Below are 23,737 nucleotides of genomic sequence, written 5' to 3' on the forward strand. Positions count from 1 at the left end.
CTGCATCTTACTTTCTTGATGATCGAAAGGGATGTCTATTGATCATGTTTCCTTGTAGATACACTCAATCACGCTACGCACTTGGAGACCTCATAGCTACGAAGTTCGCGCCATCAACAGCTCCACTCTTCCTGTTCTCCCGGGTTTCATGAGCTGGCGAGTTGATCACGACGGAGATCGACGCCTGCTCCCCACAAGTCGAGGCTGCTTGAGGATCGTTGATCACTGCGGAGATGATCTGGCCGTCGGACGGAGCCTTGCGCGGGTAAATGAACGTGAGGATGAGCTGAATCGAGCCCAGCAGCGCGCCGGAGGCATTGGGGACGAGGATGAAGACGTCGTCCACGAGGATGGCGTACACGACCCAACACAAGCTGTTGATGACATTGACGACCCCCATCGTGAAGGGCATGGAGGACGACGTCTTGGTCTGGATCACGTGCCGGATGGTGGCCATGGGCGACGCGTACAGGCCGACGGACGAGACGATGACAAGGACACCCAGCGTCGTCCCCGTGGACGACCGACTCTGACCTGTCCACCCGAGGAGGGCAACGAGACCGTAGATGGTCTCCAAGAGCATGATCACGCCTGAGATGACGAAGACTTTCATGACGTCACGCTTGTGCACGGTCCAGCGGTAGAAGAAGACGGAGAAAATGACCCCGCAGATGACGCCCAGGGCGGCGGTGAGGAAGAGCGGGATGATGTTGTCCACGGCGTAGCTGTACCAGCAGAGCAGGTAGCAGTTGGCGTACAGCAGCACGCACGGCAGGACGGACATGTCGCCCGTGCTCTTCATCTTCCGCATCCGCTGGAAGTCCGGCAGCAGCGAGATCCGCATGAAGATGGTCGTGACGATCGTGATGACCTTGAACACCAAGATGGCCGTGTCGGTGCCGCTCATGGCTATCTGCTGTTGTCTGTATTCTGGATGGAGTCGGTCTAATGGAGATGTGAGCTCGAGGCCCTCGAGCACACGGTGAGACTCCAGCAGAGGCTGCTTCGTCCGGCTTGATTGGTCGCACTTTGCCCCATCTATGTCGCTGCAGGTCGCGCGGGACATCGATCATCGAGGATCCAGTCGATGAGGCGATGAACAGTTTGACTTTGGCGCTGATCCCTGCGTCGCGGCACATGTACACTGTACTGCAGCGGAGCCCCTACTACTACTGTACTTTATAGGGTTGTTCTTTGTGAAGTTTGCGTCTTGGGGTGATTGATCTCCGCTGGTGTCTTTATCTTGCGGTTGAATTCTTTCTCGGGTATACTTACGAGCGTTAGGATCAGTTGCGTGGAGCCCAGTGCCAACCCCGCGATGTTCGGGGCCAGGATGAACATGTTGCTGACGAGCGCGGAGTACATGATCCAGCAGATTGTGTTCACGACGTTGGCGACGCCCATCGTGAACGGCATCGACGATGAAGTCTTGGTTCGGAGCGCTCTTGCAACTGTGGCCAGTGGAGAAATGTACAATCCGATCGTCGTTCCGATTGTGATAAAGCCCAGCGTCGTGCTGATGGACGACTTTGACTGACCCGTGACCCCAGTCAACGCGAGGACGCTGTACGTGGCCACCAAAATACATACAACGAAGGAGACGGCGAAGACCCTAAGCACTGCGCGCTTGTCGTCTGCCCAGCGGTAGAAGAAGACGGCGAGGAGCCCCCCCCCCCCACGACGACTCCAAGCGCCGACGTCGTGAATAAAGGCACCATATCGTCGATCAAGTACGCGTAGAACAGCAGCGCGAAACCGTGAGTGAACAGCAAGACGCACGGTATCACGGACTTGTCGCCAGTGCTCCGCTGCTGGCGCATCCGCTGGAAGTCCGGGAGTAGCGAAACTCACATGATAATGGTGGTTGTCACGGTCAGCACCTTGACCACTGTAACAGCAGTCAGTCATCCCCTTGTTCCTGACGTGAATGATCTCCAGGTGAATTGATAAAGTGCCATGAACGATCAAAAGCACTGAGTACACTCATTATTTATGACAGTACTCGTTCACACACGCTGATGCCATGCACTTGTTTCCTGCTATATTTGTTGAGTGGAGCATCAACACTGGTTTCTAGACACCGCAGGAAACTTTAAAAGTAGTGGAAAAGAAGAAAAAGAAAAAAAATGCTTGGAAATTCAGCACTTCATCTCGACATGCTTTTTTTTTCTAGGGTAATGGTCACTCCTGTCTGTCCATTGATCCCGCACCTGTATCGCGGTGACATGGAGAACGCATTGCCACAAAACTTGAAGTCTTCTGGCAACTGACAGCGTCTACTGCATCACCGCCATTGTTTTGGTCGGGTTGAATAGCCATAACATCCACCACCACATCTCGAATATCCTCATCGCTTGACGTGGAGACCATCTGCTCCTCTCTCGGCTCCTTGCTCCTGTAGATGTACGTGACGATCATTTGCGTGGCGCTGAGCGACACTCTGACGATGTTCGGCGCCAACAGAAACATGTTGTGAACGAGGGCGCCGTAGACGCCCCAGCAGAAGCTGTTGAGCACATTCACGACGCCCATCGTGAACGGCATCGAAGACGCAGTCTTGGTCCGGATCACCCTCACGATGGTGGCCATCGGCGACGCGTACATCAACGTCGTGGTTCCAATAGTGACAAAGCCTAGCGACGTCCCAATCGAAGATTTTGACTGACCCGTGATCCCACAAATGGCGAGAACGGCGTAGAGCGTTATCGCCAGACACACGAAGAAGAAGACCACGAAGACCCTCACTACTTGACGTTGGTCCGCAGCCCAGAGGTAGAAGCAGTAGCCGAGGAAGACCCCCACCACAACACCAAGGACCGACGTCGCGAAGAGGGGGATGAAGTCGTCGATGGCGTACGCGTAGAACAGCGACGCGTACGAGTTGCCGAAGATGAGGACGCACGGTAGAACGGACATATCGCCGGTGTTTCGGTTCTTCCGCCAGCGGTTCCAGTCCGGGAAGAGCGAGACGCGCATCATGAGCGTCGTGATGATCGTCACGACCTTGGATACAGTCACGGCGGTGTCGTATGCGCTCATTTTGTCTGGTAGTCGGTGTCTGTTGTGTGCGCTTGGACGCAAGTATAGGAATGCCTGGATAGATCGATTTCGTTAAGTAGGAGAGCCTCGTGCATATCTTTGCGGGGCGGTCTTCATGCGGTAAAACCGCTTCGGGTGTGATGCACGGGTGGTCTTCACTTGGAAGGTCTCGATCGAGGCAGATGACCACGGTGTATACACGATCCGGCGATGACCCGAGACGGCTCGTCGTGAGCTTGTAGAGGCGCGATGAACGCCCTCCCAACCAATCGATCTACACACCGATCTTGAAGTTGCACCGGAAAAGGGAAGCGGCAGTAAGGTCGCTACGAGCAGCACTAAAGCAGAATAAAAAGCTGACGAAATTCAGCGATTTCCTTACACTCTTCAAGCATCGAAAACCTGCCGATTCCTCACTCTCAACTTGGGTGAACGATACTTTTGCTACAGTCTGGCGAGTGTAGCTCGACAAAGCTCTGGCTTTTGCAGCTCTCCGATGCCACGCAGCTCTGCTTTTGGCCAGTTGAGCAGACTTCAATTGAAAATTCAGTCAAGACACGCAGATCTTCGATCGACACAGATTCAACATCCTCATCCTGGTGTGTCTTCTCCTTATAAATGTACATGAGAACCATTTGAGTGGAGCCCAGCACGATTCCCCCGATGTTCGGTGCCAGGATAAACATATTGCCGACCAAAGATGAGTAGAGGATCCAGCCGACGCTGTTCAGCACGTTCACGACGCCCATGGTGAAGGGCATTGACGACGCCGTCTTGGTCCGGATCACCCGCACGATCGTGGCCATTGGAGACGCGTACAGCCCGATTGTCGTTGCGATTGTAATGAAGCCCAGCGTTGTACTGATCGATGAGTGAGACTGCTGTGTCACTCCAGACAACGCGAGGGCGCTGTATGCTGTGATGGATTAAGTCGGTTACTTTGTCGAATTCAGAAGGCACGATCAAATTTTCGGGCATAAAATGAATAGAAACTCGCTGACTCTAAAGCTGAAATCTTCATTGGAATCGATCGAACTTGCTGTTTAGCTAGAATTGTTGTTGCCAAGCAGACAAAAATGTGTCTATTTTGCTTTTGTTAGAAACAAATACAGACAACGACGGAAAAAGCCCCGTAACGAAAAATTCCGCGCTGCGTTCAGCTTCAAGAGTTTTACCTTGGCACTGGAGCAACTGGGGCGCGCTTCGCGTGCGGGTCTCTAAGCGGACCGAACAATTTTGTGTTTTTTGCTACTAAAACGGTTAGGACGCGCCGCGCCTCAGCGCCAGTCTGCACTTGTTACTGTTATTAACATTATCACCAATATTTTTGTGAGTACTATACATGAAACGATTCATATTACTACAAGAAACTTAAAATTTCATACTATTATAATTGATGTTGACCAGGGGTATGAATAAAACAATTCAATATGAAAATTGTCAATTAATATGACGAAAATATGTGTTATTGGCAAGCGCCATATTGAAATTTGTATTATTGGCTCGTACGATTTCAGGGTATTCAAAAACACAGTCAAGGCGCATGGAATTGAAATATTTAATCAGTATAATAATTAGCTTTGGTTATCGTCATATTTAAATCATTATTACTGTCAAGAAATTTTACCAATTCAATATAATACTGAATTGGAGGGGCCCTGATGTTGACAACATCATGTTGCAATTGGTATTTATTGCAACTGCCACTGTCGCCACCACTGCCATGCTACAGCTACTGCGGCTGCTACTGTCACTGCTACTACCACTGCTTCAGCCACTGTCACTGACACTGGGCACTATCGCTGCTGCTCCTACTCCTACCTCATCACGACTTATATTGCTATACTACTCATATTCCACTATTGTTAAAGATATTGCATTTGTTATGCTACCTGTGGCGCGCGTTACTGCTGGTCACAGGCACTATCTGCTTACCACTACTGCAACTACAGCTGGAGCAGCTGTACTACAGCTACTACATCTACTATTTCACTAATGTTAATGATGTCATAGTAATGTTGTCATTGATATTGCTTGTTCGTATCTGCTGCTATCGCTACTGCGACTGTTTATTATCTGCTGCCACTACCGCTACCGTTGTTATTTACGCTACAACTACGATCTCAGCATTGATAATGGCACTGTAATGATATTGCTCCTGCTTTCTTTTTCATGCCTGAGAAAGACTGCCAAAATCTACTCCATACTGCTTGGCTTGCTGCATAATATCACGGGGCATTTCATGGCTTGCTCAAACTAAATTTATAAGTAGATGCCATCTGAATATCGCCGTCCACCGTGGTGAAAACGACGCGATCCAAACATTATCGATGATCTTATCGTCCTCTAGACCCTTGTAAATCACTCTCCTCTTTTCCAAATAATGTGTGTGACTTGTATTGCTGCGTAAGTAATACCAATATGACGTATTGTGTCTTTCACGTATTTTGGCGGGTGAGCTGTTAATTCAGGCGGAATTAGAGTCATAAAAGGGTGATCAACGCTTATTTAGTACTAATTATGCCTAAGATTGTGAGCGCTTCCCCTAACATCCGCGATCAGCTAATCGACGGAGATACGAGCAGAATGGCATGGATTGGCGGATAGGAAACCGCCAATCGCTCTGTTTCCGCCTATTAATAGCGAAGGCTAGATTAGCTTATTCCGCCTTGAGTCGGCCTCACCATCGCCGCTCCTAATTCGGCCACGGAGGGACGACCCGGAATTAACATGGGAATTAGCTAACTCGGGGCATAATTAAGGTCGATAACGGATTAGAGTTATGCCAGAATTATCACGGCAGAATAAGTGAAAGGCACAATAATTTTTATTCGGTATACTGCTATTGGAATTGTTCGCCTGCGTCACGATCACTGCCAGCCACCACTGCAACTGCCCTACTGTCAATGCCACTGCTACTGCAACCGCTATTAGTTACTGACTTTGAAACTGATATTGTTATCGCTATTTCTGTTACTATCTTTTTTTTGCTCACCCCACGATCAGGAAGAAAACTGTCAAGGTCTACAGTACTCCATGGTGCGTGAGTTGTTGCAACCCAGTATAATGTCATCCAACGAGACTTCTTCGCGAGCCGCACCTAGTAAAATACCTCTATTTTTACGAACTACATCTGCAGTTTACACGTTACTGCAGTTATAAAGTACGCGGTGCAAATTGGCGCTAATTTCGCTGCGCCATGCGTTCATATTGCTTTACTTAGGTTCTTGCTGCAGCAACATCACGCCCATCTAATCGAGCACTCTAAAGTGCACCACCATGGACTTGTCCGTCTATATCAATGTAGATACTGGTACTCAATATGATGCGACGTCCAGAAAACACTACGCATACTACTGTGGTGCGACGTCCGGACACTGCATACACTACTGTCGCGCCATGCGCACTCCGTTTTGGATTCCGCAGCCTGCATGAGCCCCAACGTCGCACAGTACCACAGTATGCATCGTAATGGTGGGTGTGAACTAAACCGCACATTTTGTTTTGCTTAATTAAGTTTTATTCCAAATCCAAAACCACGTCAAAAGCATCGATCCGGACGCTGCGCTGCTTTATACCGGTAATACCATGAGATTTTGGATACTCTAGTTCATATTAAAATGTACCGAATGTATTAAACTGATGGTCTGACAAGAAATGACGCTGGCTCTAAGCTATCCGCTTAGAGAATTGAACTTGCCTACACTACGTTAGCACCAGCAGAATGACAGGGAAAAATGTCAAAAATGTGCTCATCGTGACATTAATCTAACTGTGTGGGCGCACTTATGTTCACATTCTAGGCCACCTCCTACAAGTGCCAAGGGGTGAATTTCTCCTTCAACACCGACGATACCACCGGTGAACGTTCTCAGCTCTGAATCCATTGGCTCAACGGGAGTCGAACGTCGCCTCAACTTCCGAGACAGGTCGTTCTCCGTAGCCTCAGATCTGAATTTCCCTCCCAAGCCCCCACACACCTTCGCTATGAGTGGCCAAGGCCCCGTTCTCATCGCCGTCAAGGTGTAAACGATCATCACAACCGTCCTGATGCGTTTCTCGCTGGTGCCGGACTTCGTGCGGATGGGGAAGCAGAAAAGCACAGGGGATATGTCGGTCATGGCTCTTCACGAACTGCTATGCGCTGGCGTTCTACTCCTACGTGATCGACGATATCGTGCCGCTGTTCGCTACATCAGTGCTGGGTGTCGTCGTTGGGGGCGTTCTCGCTGTGTTATTCTACTGCTGGACCAGCCACAAGCGCGAGGTAGTGAGGGTCTTCGTCGTCGCCTCCTGCGTCTGTCTATCCAAGTTGATAGACATTCCCCCTGGCAAACAATTTTTCTAAACGTCACCCTTCCGTCCTTCCAGTGACTTACCATTTATTCGTCAGTTTTATCCACTCCACTACCTCGTACAACTACCTCGAGCTGGATATGAAGCTCATCGTGGACTGGGGAGCTCAGTGCGACGAAGCCTGGGCTCTTCTCGCTGGCCGAAGAGAAAATCTTTTTCTCCTGATCGGGCGATAGGACTACAACCGAGACCTTGCCCTCACCCCCTACCTCTTCCATCGATTCGGGGCTCTTCCATCGATGCACGTATGTCAGCACCAACTGTGTGCAGCCCAGTATAAACCCCGCGATGTTTGGTCCCAGTTGTCAATCAGAGCGGCGTAGGTCCCCCAGCAGAAGCTGTTGAAGACATTCACGACCTCCATCGTGAAGGGCATTGACGATGCAGTTTTGGTCTTGAGCACCCGCGCAAACGTAGCCATTGGCGACACGTAGAGACCGAGAGTCGTTCCGATGGTAATGAAGCCCAAAGTCGTGCTGGTGGACGCGTCCGATTGCCCCGTGTATCCCGTTAGCGCGAGCACACTGTATGTTGTCACGAGAACACACACAATGAGAGATCCGATGAAGGCGTTAACGACGCCGCGTTTGTCCACTGCCCAGCGGTAGAAGAAGTAGTTGAAGAAGACCCCCGTGACGATCCCCAGTATCGACACTGCCAACAGCGGCAGAATGTTGTCGATAGCGATAGCGTAGAACATGACGGCGTAGCAATTCGTGAAGAGAAGGAGACACGGCATCACCGACATGTCGCCCGTGCTGTGGTTCTTGTGCATTCGTCGGAAGTCTGGAAGCAGCGAAACTCGAAGCATTAGCGTCGTGCCGAGTGTCAGCCACTTGAAAACGTCGATGGCAAGTGCGTGGGCACTCATCCTGCAGGGGTATGGCTTGGTCTCGAAGCGATGCTTGTGGACTTGAAGGCGAATTTGGATATGACTCGATGTTCGCTCGAGTCGCTCGTCCGTTGCCAACCAAACAAGGAGATTAACGATCAACGATCGCCGAAACTTTCGCACTTCAGGAAGGGCACAGTTAGGGGCAGAAGGGAGCGGAAAATCGCATTGCCTTTGGAGCCAAGCGTTTCTAGTTTCACATGTTGACGTTACCTGCACTCGAAGTCTCTGACTGCCCGCCAAAACGAAGATCGAAGATCTTGTCGTTTCTGTTTTTTTATTTGAAATAATGCAAATGATATTGCGATCGAGGCTAACAAGATCGATTAGGCTCATCTAATGCCATTTTTTTATCAACTGCTGCTACTTTGATATCCATAAAACCCACCACGTCGTAGTACTTACTACACCGCTACTTCATATTTCTCTCCACGATATGTTCTCTTCACGACTAGAAGAGCGGATCGCAACAAATATCAAGCTCTTGAAACTATTCGCACAACTCAACTTAATTGCCCTCCTTCATTTTCAATACGAGAAAATACCAAAATGCACACTGCAGACTCGTCGCGTAGCTCCTCAATTGCACAATCTGAATCCCGTTCGAGTCCTCGCTTCGCTAAGTGAACGTGATGATCAACTGGACGGAGTCCAACGTTTAACCCCGCGATCACTGTGGTGATCATTGGGGGTCCATATTGTGGTAAAGCCCATTGTATTGTACTAACCGTCGACGATCCTGATTGTTCATGGCTCCAGTAAATGCTTGGGCGCTATATATCGCTACCGGGGCGCACACAACGAATATGGCGAACCGCGGCAACATGTCGATGACGTACGTGTCGTTCAGCAGCGCGTAGCTGTTGGTGTAGAGTAGAATACAGGGCATGATCGGCATGGCGATTCTGGCGCCAGCACTCGGGCATGAGCGATAGTCACATCAATAGTTAAAACCCTGGCGAAGATGACAGTCGTCTCGTGGCGCTCGTGGCGTTAAACGAAGGTTCTTCAGCGGGCTGCATCTCGAAGATAAATTATGAAGTGGCGGCGAGCTCCAGGGCTTTCGGCGGCTTGGATCCCCCCACTCGTCCTTTGGTGATGCAAAATGCATCTCGGATCGATCTGAACTCAGTGCACTAATGGCAAAGAGTGATTCAGGACCACTGTATAAGGCGAGGAGCGTCGCAGTCCCGGGGCAAGTTCAGCAGAAACAAAATGTGCGAGGGTTCACGTTCAGTACGTTTAACTGTGGCTCGGCCGAAATGATAGTAGTGCTACACACTAAAATGCTTGTCTGTATTTTTTTACGATAGCGCTAGCAAAGCTCATTGCGAGCGAGCAGGTTTCTTGTGATTGCCAGCCAACTTGGCTGAGCCAAGTCACCTGAAGATGTTGCGACCAGCGAAATGCCACCTATGTGAGACATGAAACCCGATTGCGCGCCACTGACCGAGTGATTGCTCGCCAGAAACACCAAAATGCTCGGCACGGCCATCCGTAACTACGCACAGCTCGTCGCTAGCCACGATCTGAACGGGGATGGCAACAAGATCGTCAGCTCCATGCCCTTCAATGTGACTCCGGAACTTCTTTAACCGCGTGTGCTGGATCGCGTACGCGACCATCGTCTAGAATCTGTTTTTTTGCTGATTCCAACACCGTCAGAGGCGTTCTCACGTCCATCCAACTCGCACTACAAAGCTGGCAGAGCCTCGCTGTCCGGTACGCTGTGGGTCCGGGGTTTGAGGGCGAACTCGCTCTGAAGAACAGCGCGCAAGGCTTCGTAGTTATCAAGCCACTGGCAGCGGCGCGGGTGTAGCCAGGAAGCAAGCAGGCAATGTAGGTGCTGCCACACACACACCAGCAAAGGCAACACCGGACATACAACTTTGTATAGCCAGAAGAACTTGCGCGCCATCGCCAGCGTGTTAACCTTCAGAACGTCGAACCGTGTTTCAGGTGATTGCTCTGAGGTGCATCACCATTGTGCGGTTAGGGACGGGGAATTGTCGCTCTCTGATTGGTTAATAACCGCGTCCGAAGCGACATTGGAGACACTGATGGCGCGCCAGTTAAGTCGCTGATTGCGCGCAGTCGTCGATTGGACGGAGCGTTGACCACTGCAATCGTACGTACGCTGGTCATTATCCTTCTTGCAGTCTTCAATCCATACCCCACAGTATCTGCATCAATATCTGACAGTCATGGGCGCGCTGGAGGCCACGTTCCAAGTGCTGACGGTCATCTCGTCCATCTTCGTGCGGGTCGCGCCATGGCCCGACTTCCAGCGCGTATACAGGGCCAAGAGCACGGGCGAGGTGCAGATCCTGCCCGTAGTCATGCTCTTCACCAACTGCGTCGTGCTGGTCTGGTACGGCTACCTGTCCGAGGACATCTTCCCGCTCTTCGTCACGGCGGTTATGGGGCTGATCACGTGCGGAGGCTTCATTGCGGTCTTCTACCGCTACACGGACGACAAGCGCTCGGTACACCGGATCTGCGCTGCGGCCTTGGCGGTTATAGTGCTCGTGTGCTTCTACGGGGCCATCGGCGTTGCAGGCGTCACGAGTCAGTCGAAATCGTCGATGGCGACGGCCATGGGCGCCATCTCCATCGGCACCTCCATTGGGCTGTACGGGTCTCCGCTCGCCACCATTCAACGAGTCATCCGCACCAAATCCACGGCCTCGATGCCCTTCACGCTGTGCCTGGCCAACTTCTTCAACAGCGTGTGCTGGGTCGTCTACGCCATCATCGTCGTGGACGTCTGGGTGCTGCTGCCCAACGCCTTCGGCTGCGTGCTCACGACGATCCAGCTGACCCTCTACGCCATCTACCCGCAGCTCCAGTCCGTCATGATCGACCACACCGGAGCTATGACCACCGACTACGAGCGCCAGGCCTCGATTTCTGTTGTCATCACCACCAACACGCAGGAAGGAGAGCGCCTCGCTCGGAAGAGCAGCCTTGACCACAAAGATAGCATCGACTTTGTCGCGATAAAGTCCCCCATGACGCGCCAACTGTCCTCCGTCAGTCGCCACTAGGCTACCAAATACCCCCGATTAACTGTAATAAAGTCAAGCACGCACAGACTGCTTGCTTCCGTTAAAACCGACGTTGAAGTTGCTCTGACGTGGCGAGAGGATTGCGCGCCACCGTCGCCGACGATTGCTCGGAGGTGATATCCGAATAATGGATCGGTTTGCTGGAGTTTTGGCATGGCCGCGCGCCGCTCTGCTCGGTTCGAGAGCTGGAACTGGGGTCATTATCGCTTGAGCTTCGTCGAGCACAAGCAGACCAAGACAATAGAGACCACATCGCCATGAGCGCAGTTCAGAGCGTCTTCCAAGTACTGTCGATCGCCACGGCCGTCTTCGTGCGGTTCTCGCCCTTGCCGGACTTCCGACGCATCTACGCGGCCAAGAAGGTGGGCGAGGTGCAGATCCTCCCGGTCGTGACGCTCATCACCAACTGCGTGGTGCTGGTCTGGTACGGCTACCTCTCGGACGACATTTTCCCGCTGCTGGCCACGGCGGTGCTCGGACTGATCACGTGCTCGGGCTTCACGCTTGTCTTTTACTACTACACAGACGACCGTCAAGCGGTGCACAGGATTCTGCTCTGGGCGCTGCTCTTCATCGTGCTGGTGTGCGTGTACGGCGCGCTCGGCGTCTACGGTCTGACTGGCCAGTCCGACGACTCCGTGGGCACAGCGTTCGGAGCCATCTCGATCGTCACGTCCGTGGCGCTGTGTGGGTCTCCGCTGGCCACGACCCGCCGCGTGGTGCGAGAAAAATCCACGGCGAGCATGCCCTTCACGCTGTCACTGGCCAAATTCACGAACGGCGCGGTCTGGATCGTGTACTCGGTCATGATCAAGGACATCTGGGTCTTCATCCCGAACGTCATGGGCTTCGTGCTCTCGTCGGTTCAAATGGCCATCTACGTGATATATCCGAGCGCTGGGGAGGGTGAGCTGCAGCCTGAGACTGCAGTCGTGTATCCAGCGTCGGACGACGAAGCTTCGTTCTCGATCGTTATCACCACACCTGGCAAGGAGAAGATCGACCGGAAGGACAGCCTCGAGTTTGTAGCCATCCGCTCGCCGTCCACACGCTGCTTGTCGTCGGTATCCATTGAGCGCCACTAGCCCAGCTTGCCATGTAATAAATACACTGGTTAAGCCTTCCCACCACACGAATGCTTGAGGAGACTGCAACACACGAATGGCTTGACATTCATAAGCATCGCCTTTATCATCCCATGGCTCGAGCACCACGAACTCCTTGCTCTGCTGGCCAGAATTCCCCAAGGGAGCGTCATTTGGCAGCACAACAGACGCGCGGGTGATGCAGTGGCTCCCCCCACTCAACGCCCTACCTTCACCGTCGAGTGGTCGAGTCGAGCGTGCTCCACGCATCCCTGATAACCGCTGGCCCCATCTATAAATCGGTTGGCTTCAGCACGCCGCTCTCATCTTCTCGTGGCACGCACGACCTGCGAAATGCCAGCGTCCATTGCGGCCCCAGTCATTGGTGCTGATTGGATGACCACTGCACATCCTCCTAGAGTCAAACCCGATTCGTACATACCCGTCGATCGAGGGCACCCTCTCACATCACCACAGTATCGAATTTTCCTCCTCGAGCGCATTCCGTTCTCCGTCTATACCACGAACGGCCATGAGCGGGCACGAGACGGCGGTGATCGTGGCCAAGGTGCTGACCATCATCACGACCATCATGCTGCGCATCTCGCTCATGCCCGACTTCAACCGCTGGCGCCGGAACCGCAACACGGGGGACATGTCGGTCATGCCCTGCGTTCTACTCTACACCAACTGCTACGCGCTGCTGTACTACGCGTACGCCATCGACGACATGCTGCCGCTGTTCGCCACGTCGGTGCTGGGTGTCGTGGTAGGGGGGATCCTGGCCTACTTCTTCTACCAGTGGACGGACTTCAAGCGTTCTACCATGCGGATCTTCGTCGGATCTTTCATCGTGTGCGTGATAGTGACGATCTACGGCTGGCTGGCTCTCACGGGTAGAACGGGTCAGACCCGACACGAAGTGGGCACTACCATGGGCTTCATCACCATTGCAACTACCGTCGTCATGTACGCGTCCCCCATGGCGACTATCGTGAGGGTAATGCAGACCAAGACGGCGTCGTCGATGCCCTTCACGATGGGGATCGTGGTCGTCATGAACAGCTTCTGTTGGGGATTCTACGCTGCGTTGGTGGGCAACGCCTTCATCCTCGCGCCCAACATCGCGGGGTTCACTCTGGGTGTCATCCAGCTGAGCCTCACCTTCATCTACCCGCGGGCGGCACCCAAGGACGCCGTCACGGTAGAAGGTTATACCGATGAAGCAGCGCTGTCCGTTGTGGTGCTCTCCCCGATCCAAGATGGGGAGAATGAGAGGAAGCTGAGCTCCGTGGACGGCAGGAAGAGCCCGAGGTTTGTGGCCATGCGCTCACCCACGCGAGAGGAGACGCGGTCCTGGAGGGAGATGAGGACGAGCGGCAGACAGCAGTGAGGGAGGGGTCGTGGTAGCGAATTGTAATCGGATTTTTTTAAAGTTAATTCATTCCTTTGAAGTACGTAGCGCTTTAGTCCTAATTTCTCGTCAGCTTTTGCTTCTTCGCAGCTTTGTGTTGGGTTGCTTCCGCCTTCCTCTTTCCTGGTACATACCAGTCTCCAATCTCAACGAAAACGACGACTTTACCGCCGCCACTTTCACTTGAATCATCGCTGACACGAGACTTGGCCTGCATGAGCTTCTCGAACTCCGACAAGACGCCGTCTCGCGGTAACAGTCGGCGCCCTGCAGCTTGGCCCTCACTACAAGTCCCGATGCAGCTGAGACGCCATTGCTCGCTGATTCTCCAGTGGCTGCGGAGCCTAGGGTCGATTCGCTGGAAACGTAGCTGCTGCACAGCTTCTCCGCTACCACCAAGTGAATGGATGTGCAGTCTGGCACATTCATCAGGACGCGCTCGAGCTCGTCCAACTCCAAAGCCCCCCGGTGATCCAGCCACTCCCCAGATAAAATGTATCACCCGTCAACATCGCTCGAAGCGAATCGAGAACAATCTCCGTCTATAGAGCTAGTTTTAATTCGGCGCATGTTGGCGAATTGCGCTCCGCTGTCCTTCCATCCCTCCAAGAATTCCTTCGGCCACTCTGTTGCAAATATGGTGGCCCTCTCCCCCTTTAGCTTGTAACTCGCGCAGAATCTCTTGCTGGGCTGCCACAAATTTGGTCGCTGTCGCTGGAAGCTCGTCTGGCAGGTGCAAATCAGCAGGTAGGCGAGGTTCATAGCCCAAGTCAGCACGGAATGGACTCATCTGGATTGTAGCTTGATATTGACGGTTGTAAGCGAACTCTGCCAAAGCTAGGTGCTTGTCCCAGTCGTTCTGGAAGCCGCTCACATAGTGACGCAGGTAAGTAGCTAGCACAGCATTGAGTCGTTCAACTTGTCCATCCGTCCGCTGATGGTGAGCTGACGCCATCTTCAGTTTAGTTCCCCCGGAAAATCTCCTGGACTCTTGCATCCTGGCATCAATCGGCATGGCCTTTATTACGGGGCTTCCAGCTACTACAACAGAGCAGGACACTATTCTCGTTGTCGTCGATCGACTCACGAAAAGAGCGCATTTTATCCCGGCAACATCAACAATTACGGCTGAAGAGCTAGCTGCGTTGTTTGTGGAACAGTACGTGCGATTACATGGGCTTCCTGTGGATATCGTATCTAACAGGGATCCAAAATTTACGTCTAAGTTCTGGAGTGCTTGTGCCAAGATCCTGGCGCCGCTTGTTGCGCTGGCACGACTCACAGGTTGCAATGTACGCACGTACAGTCTTGTGCATCCGCTTCCAGTAATATCTAGCGTGGATCTCTCCGATCGTCTTCTCTACCCCAGGATGTCCCGCCGTAGCAACATCGTGGTACTCCCAGAGAATAGTATTGCGCATTTCAATGTCATCAGCTGGAATCACAATTCGCCGAGATCCGTCGGGTTTGTAGTGATATACCAGCATTTGTTCCTGGTCGTACCTCAACTTCTCCGAGCTTATTTCGTTGAGAGCTGCTTCTGTCCACCCCGCTCGGCGTTGCGACCGCCGAATCAACGTTAAGAGCGTGAGGGGCTTGAGACGCGATACTGCATGCATCTGCTTCTGCTTCTGCTGCTCAAAGTCGACCTCGAAATCCGGACGACGACTCAGTGCGTCCGCTACGATATTTGTCGATCCAGGGATATACTTAAAACGTAAGTTGAACTCGGCTAGCAGATCGTACCAGCGGCATATCCGTCGATCAATCTTTTTCTGGGTCAGCACCCGCTCAAGCGAGTGGTGATCCGTTTCGACGGAGCAACCTCCATCCACGAGATACACTCTCCAAATGTTTAGGCAGTGGATAATGGCCAGCATTTCCTGTTCGTGAGTGGGATAATTGAGTTCTGCAGCCTTCATTTTTCTTCCGCAGAACGCGATCAGCTGCTCGACCTCCTTCTCTTCAGGAGCCGTTCTCTTGCATTTGATATAGAACTCCGCCCACTGCGAACCGCGACGCATCCGTCCTCAAGTAGAAAGGCTTGCTAAAATCTGGCAACGCGAGCACTGGTGTTTCGCTGAGAGCAACCTTGAGCTGTTCAAATGCCCGGCCGCTCTCCGACGACCATTCAAGGTGTCTTTTCTCCTTGCTTTTGATCATGTTAAACAATGGAGCACTAATTTCCGAGTAGTCCTTGCAGAATCTCTGGACATACACGGTCGTTCCCAGGAAAGACTGCAATTCTTTGGCTGTCTTTGGGCGTGGCCAGCTCCGAATCACGCGAACTTTGTCGGGGTCAATCCTAACTCCACGTCGACCGACAAAATCGCCGAGGCACGGTATTTCGTCCGAGCACAGCGTCGACTTCGCGAGTTTTAGGTAGAGTTTCTTGTCTCGACAGCGCTCGACCACCTTCCGAACTGCAGCGAGATGTGACGCCAGGGCTGGCTCCTTGGTAAACACGTACAAATCGTCAAAATACGTGGCCACGAAGTCTCGCATGTCCTCAAAGATCCCTTGGACAATGCGGTTAAAGGTTGCAGGCGCATTACTGAGTCCAATGGGCACTGCGAGATACTCGAACAGACCGTCAGGCGTTGAAATGCTGTGAACGGAATATCCTTTAGACGCATCCGAATTTGATAATACCCCGAGAGCAAATCGAAACAACTGTACCAGTACGCCCCACTCATGCGGTCGAGAATGACGTCCTTGCGCGGCATCGGTGTCGATTGCCGGACTGTTCTCGTGTTCATAGCCCTGTAATCATGAACTATGCGCCACCCAACCGGTTTCTTGATACAAAACGTTGGGGCCGCGTGAGGAGACTTGCTCGGTCGAATCAGCTCTGCTCTCAGCATTACTTTCGTCCACTCGCGCAGCCCACGTTCTTGATCAGGACTCAGCCGCCATTGCGCAGTATAAATCGCTCGTTGCGGGTCGATTACCTCCATCTCGTGCTCACCATGCTGAGGCGGGCCGACAGGAAGTTCATCACGGAAAATGGTTGGAACGAACTCTTTTAGAAGTCCATAGCCTGGATTATCTTTGAAGCTGTCCATATCCGTCGTCTGCTGCCGCTGAGCTTTGTCGGTTTGTTTCTTGCTGACTCCGTGAGCTGCCCCGCTACTCCCAGCTTGCTCATTTAGGACTTCCTGGTTGAGTGCGTTAATTGTCTCGGGTGGGATGAGTGCGATGAACTCCACGTCTTTCTGCCGCACGAGCTTGTCAGCTTTCTTGAAATTAATTACCTTCGTCATCCCGAATTACATGCAGTAGTGATAGCTTCTACCCACGTGCTCGCTCTTCGGTGATGGGCTTCTTTGACGAACTCCTCCTTTGTATACACGCGATCTGTCTCCCAGTCGATAACAGGATTCCGCGTGCGCTTCCAGGGTACGCCCAGCATCAATTCGCACTGGTTAGGAATGTGACAGAGCTGGAAGTCCGCTGTATAACCTGGGATATTGTCGACGAAGACTGTCAGCTTGATCGTTTGATTTCTGATCGATTCCGTCTTGCCGTTTGCGTAGGTCAGCTCCATCGACCCCAAGTCTTTTACGTACTGACCCCAGTTCATTTTCTCCACATACTCCATTGAAACTCCCCTTCGTCAAAGAATGTCTTCGCAATCTGAATCTCGTCTTCACGAACGCAGCTAGCGTTTTTTTATCAAATACGTTGCTGGTAGCGGCTTCTCCTCGGTACGCCGCTGGAAGTAGAGCGAATTAACCGCCGTACCAGGGTCAAAGACCCAATTCTCGCAGCTACTAGTGGCTGTGTTGGGCCTTAGGACGTTATCCCTATGGCCAGCTAGTTTAACCCCTTGGTTCCCGACGTCGTAAGTTCCGACTTTGCCGAATCTCAATGTCGTATAATACAACATAGCTCGATTAACAAAAGCATTTGGCTCGAAACGAGATTGCTATACTTTAATCAAGTTTATTTTCGTCGGCAAAAGTATAAGCAAGAGAGGTAAAAATCAGATTTGCACAAAAACACGGATATAGAGCTGTCATCAGAGATGGGTTGTGCATAAGCCGGGGCCGGCTAATGGGGCATTTTGTATAAAGACGAACATCCCCTTTTAAGGTTTGCGCGAGTGCCCACTTTCAAGCAAACACAACAGCGACCTTGAAGGGGAGAGTAAGGCGTATGCGGCTGTCAAGAGCTCCCACGAGCTCGTAGAATAGCTTCTAAACGCCCGTACACACAATAAACAAGAAAATGATAAAAAACCATGGATGAAATGGCGCCCAAATAACTCTCCAAGGGTTGTAGCTGCTATTTCCTCGAGTTTAGGTGCCGAGTACACGTAAGTAAGTATAACCGGAAGTAGACTATGTCTGCCGAGACTTCTAACACGAAGAAATATTTATTTGCAGCCTTATAACAACTGTACGGTGTAGCTGGTTTTGGCAGCGACAGTGTTGCAGCGTATTTCGCGCCACGTAAATGCCGGATTGGAAGCAAGGGCATGGAGTAGTGCGTAAATAACCTTGATCGTGCGTACATCCCACAATGACCTCTCCCAATAACTAAACTAAGATGACGAGAGTATCCTACTACTAACCAACTTAAGCACGATGTATACTTCGGTATCGCCGAGAACGACGGAGGTCTGGCTCGTACGAGTGTCATCAACTAGTCAATCCGACCATAACGCCTTATTTGTGCGTATAGAGATCCTCTTCGGCTGCTTTGACAGTCTCCGTGTACGAGGCGGTTTCTATAGTACGCGAAGCCCGAGTGCCGCTACCGGTGCGGCCACCCTCGAGAGCAGCATCAATATACCTGCTGCGAATTAGAATAACCGTGGTAGGCTTAAACTTTTTCTAGGAACGGTAAAACGAAGCAATTTCGGCATTGCTTCAGCGTTCCGGATTGAGAAAAGCCGTCGGTGTAGGACGTTGCCTCAGCAACAACACTCTATAGAAGTGGGCGAGCTGTAGGGCAGATATCCTAAAGCTGACAAACAAAGCGAAGAAGTGAGCTGCTTCTACGGTTATAGAACTGCTTTAGCACTGACATACAAAGTAAGTCAGCACTCCAAGTACCCTTTTGTTGGTTGTAGCGATTACCCATTTTTCTTGAATGGGATACGGTTCCCCATTATCTGACCTGTGCATAAGTGAGAGGGAAAATGTTTTGATTGGCTATATATTGATGATTTGGTGATTACAACCTCGCAATCATCTATCAACACCGAGAAAGATGGATGTTTTGTGTAGTTCACCAATCCTATTGATCCACCATCTGGGATTAGTATGCACTCGATCTACGTTCAATGTCGTAAGTTCCCCCCATAGATCTCTACAATCTTATATTTCTGATGGGGCTTCTCTTGTTACGGACAGGGCGCGCCAATACAAACTCGTAGTTTCTTTTTTCGTCGTAAGTTACGACATACAGTACCGTAGATTACGTGTTTCGGTGCCTAAATCCCGGGAACCAAGGGGCTAAATCCCCCTTGAGCTTCGCAATGTCGCTCTGGATCATGCTGAGAACAGACCACAGCTTCTTTTTTTTTGTTTTGGATACAGCCGCAGCACCTTTGCCCTTGTTCTTGTTGTTGTCTTTCAGCCATTTCGGTTTCAGCTCGGGGTGTAGCATCCAGCAGCGCTCTTTAGTATGCCCCTTCTCCGTGCACCACGACGACGTGCACTTTGCTGCGTCCATCTTCTTATCCTGCTTTGGAGGGAAGGACTTGCTGCTTTTGCTGCTTTTATCATTCGATCGAGCGACTTCGCGTGGGTTCAGCGTGCACGAGGCTTCAATTAGCTCGTCGAGCGTGTCGAACGACTTCGTCTTGAGAAGATGCAGCAGTTGCACAGACGATAGTCCCTGTTTGTATCGAAGTATCTTGATATACTCAGAGACGCCTGCCGTGCGTGCTAGCCGGGGAAATTCATCATTGTACGTGTCCAACGAACGATAGCCTTGCGCGCAACTAAAGAATTGAGCCACCAAATCTTCTTGGTGGGAGCGTGTCACGAATCGTTGCTTCATCTTGCGGACGATGTGGCTCCAGCGCTGTTCACCGTGATATTCCCGGAGAAACCAGTCCTTTGCTTTCCCTTGGGTGTGGTTCATCACAAGTTCTCCGACGCGATAATCGACCTGCTCCTGATGAAAATATAGGCCGAACGCTGCGTACCACTTGATCATATTGAGGACATAGACTTCAATATCCTCACTTGTTTCACCGCTGTAAATTGGAGCTTCATGTTGTCGGATGCAAGTCGCTAGTCGTGTCTCCAGCTCTTTTCTGTCATAGACCGGCGTGTTGGGAGGCATACGCCCAAATACGTCCCACTCCGCACCTGAATTCTCGTCCCTACAGGAGTTGCAGAACTTGCAGCTGGCATCGTGACTGCAGGACTTGCTGCTTGCTGCCCCGCGCTGGTCGTGTTGGCCGATAGCAGTTGCACTTGTTGCCGCAAGGTAGCCACCTCCGACTGGAGTTGCGTGATAACAGCTTCCTGTGTACTTTGCCGGGTTTCATTTTGGTGCGCATATTCTTGAAGCTGCTCGATCACTTGCTGCAGCAGCTCCTGGTTTGCCCTGATCTCCTTGTAGTTGTCCTGTTGCCGGCGCTCGGTGCGATTGGTGAACTTCGTGACGGAGTCAAGCATGAGACCTTGGTCTGGTTGTAGATCGTTGATTGTCTTCTCCAGACTTCCCAGACTACCCAAAACAGCTCGCACTTGCGCGATCCCACCGGCTCGGAGCTCTTCTTCCTCACCCACGCTGTTGTAGTCTTCAACGCCGTCTGCTTCCATCATAATAACCTTCGTGGAAGGCTACAATGTTGCAAATATGGTGGCCCTCTCCCCTGAATGAGCAACCTAGTAGAGAAAGCCCCAAATAGTGCGGTGGCACGATGCAGCTTGAGGAAGCGGGAGTTGGACGGCTTGACGGACTTCGACGGAGCGACAAGCCGGGTCGATGAAAGCAGATTTTAACTTGTTTGTTGGTTAGCGGTGTTTTCTCGAAGTGAGGTCTCCTGCCTGCTGGCGGCCGGAGATCCTTCGCTATGGATCTTGCCGTTGCGAAACGGACTAACTCCGCCACACACTCAGTGTTCGGCGGTGACAGGAACGGGATCGTTGTCGCATTCATCGCGTGGTTGGATGGCAGCCCCACCACCGCGTAGATGTCATCGACCACGCCCAACTCGTACAGCAACCTGCCCAAGAAGGCCGGGAACTTCACGCGAGAATAACCGCACCCGTGACAAGGTTTCCCCTTTTTTTTGGGGGGGGGGGGGGGGGGGGGCTTGACCGGAGTTCGTGGGCTTGTCCCGGGACCAGATTAGACCAACTTGACCAGATGGGACCAGTTTAGACCAGGTGCCTGTCCCGGTACATGCCCCGGTAGGCTCACGATGTCACGGGGGTGACATCCCCTTTTTCTATAGAAATTTGTAGTGAAATGTTTTGCTTAAAGCTTCCACAAAACTGAAGGAGATCGGAGCTGCACCAGGAGAACACCACCACGAGGGAGTAGAGGCGACGATGGCCTGCCAACACCGCGACATGCCGACTAGCATGATGGTTGAAGGCTCCCGGTGCCCATGGCGGTGGTGATCATCAAGTCCGTGGCACCTAAAGTTGGCAAAGCGAAAAAAAACTCTCAAGGCACCTCGCTGAATGTACGCATACAATGCCATTCATCCTGTTTATTTACGTATCTTACGTATGAGTGAGTGTGTCAATCTAGCGTCGTGATAACGAGGTGATCCGAGCGTTCCCAGCAGCATGCCAAGTTGCTAAACGACATGGTACCGCAGCCACCGAGGACTTCAGCACGTTCGAGTCGCTCATGGACTTCAACACGAGCAGTGCGCCGTTGACGGCCAAGGAGGGCGCTTCATGGCGGGCAAGCAGTTCTACAACCACGAGATGTACGGCAGTCTGCGCAAGGGTGGTGCCGTCGACTTGTTGTCCATGGAGTGTCTGGGCCTCATGGCCGCCATCTTCACGCCCATGCTGTCGTACCAGGCGCTGGTCGTGCAGGCGCAGCTCATGTACAACACGCAGCTGGGATTGGTCTCGTCGCAGATCGTGGCGGTGGAGCGCCTCATCCAGATGCCAGTGGCACCGAGTTTCCTCGTGGGGCTGCTCTTCGATTGCTACCCGATCATGGGGCTCCGGCGCAAGGGCTACATGATCTTCGGCTGCATCTTCAACGCCGTCGCGGTGTTCAGAATCGCTGGTGTTAGTGCGTCTTTGGGTGCTGATTCGACAAGTAACAGCATGGTCATCCTGGTGCTCGTGCTCGTGGCGCTGGTCAGCGTGGGCTACATCATCACTTACTCTGCGTGCACACGCGCGTGATCAAGTACTCGCAGCGCGACCGCGGCGCCATCCCGGCGTCGTACTTGATTTTCCGCCGATTCGTGTTCATCTTCACGTCGGTGCTGTTGTTCCTGGCGCTGGCCACGGGCTCGGAGCCGTCACCAAGGTGCTGACGCGCTACACAAGCAGGAGGTGTCGATTCTGGGCTGGTACCGGCGTAGCATCCGCGACTTACAGTACGAGAAGCTGGGGAGCGGCATCTGCTATGAGGTGGCGGACGAGCAGGTCAAGAAGGCCTAGCACCACGTGCTGGTCGAGCATCACCCCGAAGGTCGGAAAATAGAATATCATATTGTATTTTGGTTTTGGAAGCGCAGTAATAATGTTTGCAATATTACCGTTTGCAGATCTTTTGGCCAACGCATGCTTATTATTTCGTTAATAGTATTGTGGAAACCGATTATATTGTCTAATTGGAATATAAATCGGTTGATTAAGCAGATGATTAAGCTTAATTGGGTCGGATTTAGCAAATATGACCTCCTAATTAGATAGACAGCCTAAGATTTGTACTCTGATTTGACAGAGCAGTCTGTTGTGCCTACATCGCCATGTGGCAAGCTGATTTAGCATCTCCACGACTTACAAAGCCTTGGACGGCTGATTTGCATGCTAATCACCCCGAATGTCCGACACCTACTCGGCATTCGGCGGCCGATTTAAAGTAAAACCGACAAACGCTAATGCTGACGAGAAATGACAGCGCAAATACATGACTTCACAACTTGATAAATAGATAGCAGTACGTATCGACTGCTCACAGAAACGTATTTAATGCACGCGATGCTATTCCTTGTTAGTAGGTGCGCGAAACATTAGCTCGTGGCGGTAAGTGGTCGTTCCTCGCATTGCAGGCGGTAATGAGGCAACCCCTAATTTTTTTTAACCTTACACCGATTTATACCCTTACTGATGTCATATGAAATCATAGGAATCCCCGATTTAGTACTAGTCAAATCCCTCATGAACGCTGCTTTATCAGCTAATCCGCTCGGACAATCTAATCGGTTTCCACAATAATCTCGATTTTAATCCAGTCAGCTCTTAATTAAGACCTAGGTCTGATTTATATATCTCGCCAGTACGGTCTAACATCCAAGCTTGAGGCTCTGTTTTCCCGACCAAAACGCTTTTCTGCGTCTTGGAAACGCAGAAATGCCATTCTAGACAGGCCAAACCGAGTTTCTGGGCCTAAAAGCGGCCTCCACCAAAGCACAAAGCTAAAGCAGCCCTCGCCTATCTCGTGTCCACTCGTATTAAGAGACAGGCGTGGTCTATTTTAGAGGACAAAGTATGTGCAAGCGGCAATACAGGGCCAGCCAATAAAACAGTATTTTCACAATTATTGGCAATAAATATATACGGGATTTTTGTAGTAAGCTTAGTTTTTGTATTGGCGCAAGTGTTGATATTGTATTGGGACAATTTTCCATTGTACGGGAGCACCCTAAAGCAATAATAAATTATTCCGTGCAAAAAATGCCGTAACTATTGTATTGATATTATTTTTTCCAACTCCT

General features: G+C 51.6%; 9 protein-coding genes across 9 annotated transcripts; 4 read left to right on the forward strand and 5 right to left on the reverse strand.

The window, feature by feature from the left end:
• Nucleotides 1–265: 265 nt before the first annotated feature.
• On the reverse strand, nt 266–820 carry PHYSODRAFT_459075 (hypothetical protein; the record flags this gene model as incomplete). The annotated part of the gene is made up of 1 exon (XM_009538235.1): nt 266–820. A coding segment is annotated over one exon (555 nt), but the record flags the coding sequence as incomplete, so codon positions are not given.
• Nucleotides 821–2,181: 1,361 nt separating this feature from the next.
• Nucleotides 2,182–3,039, reverse strand: PHYSODRAFT_526837 (hypothetical protein; the record flags this gene model as incomplete). Its single annotated transcript, XM_009538236.1, has 1 exon — nt 2,182–3,039. One exon carries the CDS (start codon nt 3,037–3,039, stop codon nt 2,182–2,184), a length of 858 nt encoding a protein of 285 aa, XP_009536531.1.
• Nucleotides 3,040–7,645: 4,606 nt separating this feature from the next.
• Nucleotides 7,646–8,266, reverse strand: PHYSODRAFT_306300 (hypothetical protein; the record flags this gene model as incomplete). Its single annotated transcript, XM_009538237.1, has 1 exon — nt 7,646–8,266. One exon carries the CDS (start codon nt 8,264–8,266, stop codon nt 7,646–7,648), a length of 621 nt encoding a protein of 206 aa, XP_009536532.1.
• Nucleotides 8,267–10,542: 2,276 nt separating this feature from the next.
• On the forward strand, nt 10,543–11,040 carry PHYSODRAFT_446228 (hypothetical protein; the record flags this gene model as incomplete). The annotated part of the gene is made up of 1 exon (XM_009538238.1): nt 10,543–11,040. A coding segment is annotated over one exon (498 nt), but the record flags the coding sequence as incomplete, so codon positions are not given.
• Nucleotides 11,041–11,612: 572 nt separating this feature from the next.
• PHYSODRAFT_254062 (hypothetical protein) lies at nt 11,613–12,440 on the forward strand (the record flags this gene model as incomplete). Its single annotated transcript, XM_009538239.1, has 1 exon — nt 11,613–12,440. The coding sequence occupies one exon, from the start codon at nt 11,613–11,615 to the stop codon at nt 12,438–12,440; it is 828 nt and encodes a 275-aa protein (XP_009536534.1).
• Nucleotides 12,441–13,194: 754 nt separating this feature from the next.
• Nucleotides 13,195–13,901, forward strand: PHYSODRAFT_355992 (hypothetical protein). The gene has a single exon (XM_009538240.1). The coding sequence runs from the start codon at nt 13,267–13,269 to the stop codon at nt 13,831–13,833; it is 567 nt and encodes a 188-aa protein (XP_009536535.1). The 5' UTR covers nt 13,195–13,266; the 3' UTR covers nt 13,834–13,901.
• A 3,212-nt stretch (nt 13,902–17,113) lies between these two features.
• On the reverse strand, nt 17,114–20,025 carry PHYSODRAFT_527565 (hypothetical protein; the record flags this gene model as incomplete). Its single annotated transcript, XM_009538241.1, has 4 exons — nt 17,114–17,465; nt 17,538–17,627; nt 19,310–19,751; nt 19,809–20,025. The coding sequence occupies 4 exons, from the start codon at nt 20,023–20,025 to the stop codon at nt 17,114–17,116; spliced, it is 1,101 nt and encodes a 366-aa protein (XP_009536536.1).
• Nucleotides 20,026–20,037: 12 nt separating this feature from the next.
• On the reverse strand, nt 20,038–20,193 carry PHYSODRAFT_389026 (hypothetical protein; the record flags this gene model as incomplete). The annotated part of the gene is made up of 1 exon (XM_009538242.1): nt 20,038–20,193. A coding segment is annotated over one exon (156 nt), but the record flags the coding sequence as incomplete, so codon positions are not given.
• Nucleotides 20,194–21,731: 1,538 nt separating this feature from the next.
• Nucleotides 21,732–22,457, forward strand: PHYSODRAFT_340154 (hypothetical protein; the record flags this gene model as incomplete). The annotated part of the gene is made up of 3 exons (XM_009538243.1): nt 21,732–22,148; nt 22,202–22,323; nt 22,379–22,457. 3 exons carry the CDS (start codon nt 21,732–21,734, stop codon nt 22,455–22,457), a joined length of 618 nt encoding a protein of 205 aa, XP_009536538.1.
• Between the last annotated feature and the right edge of the window lie 1,280 nt (nt 22,458–23,737).

Source organism: Phytophthora sojae, assembly GCF_000149755.1.
Source record: "Phytophthora sojae unplaced genomic scaffold PHYSOscaffold_11, whole genome shotgun sequence".
Taxonomy (NCBI): Eukaryota; Oomycota; class Peronosporomycetes; order Peronosporales; family Peronosporaceae; genus Phytophthora; species Phytophthora sojae.

What these genes read in the sequence shown, in the direction of transcription:
- PHYSODRAFT_355992 (XM_009538240.1), top strand. Translation starts at nt 13,267, where the DNA reads ATGCGGATCTTCGTCGGATCTTTCATCGTGTGCGTGATAGTGACGATC.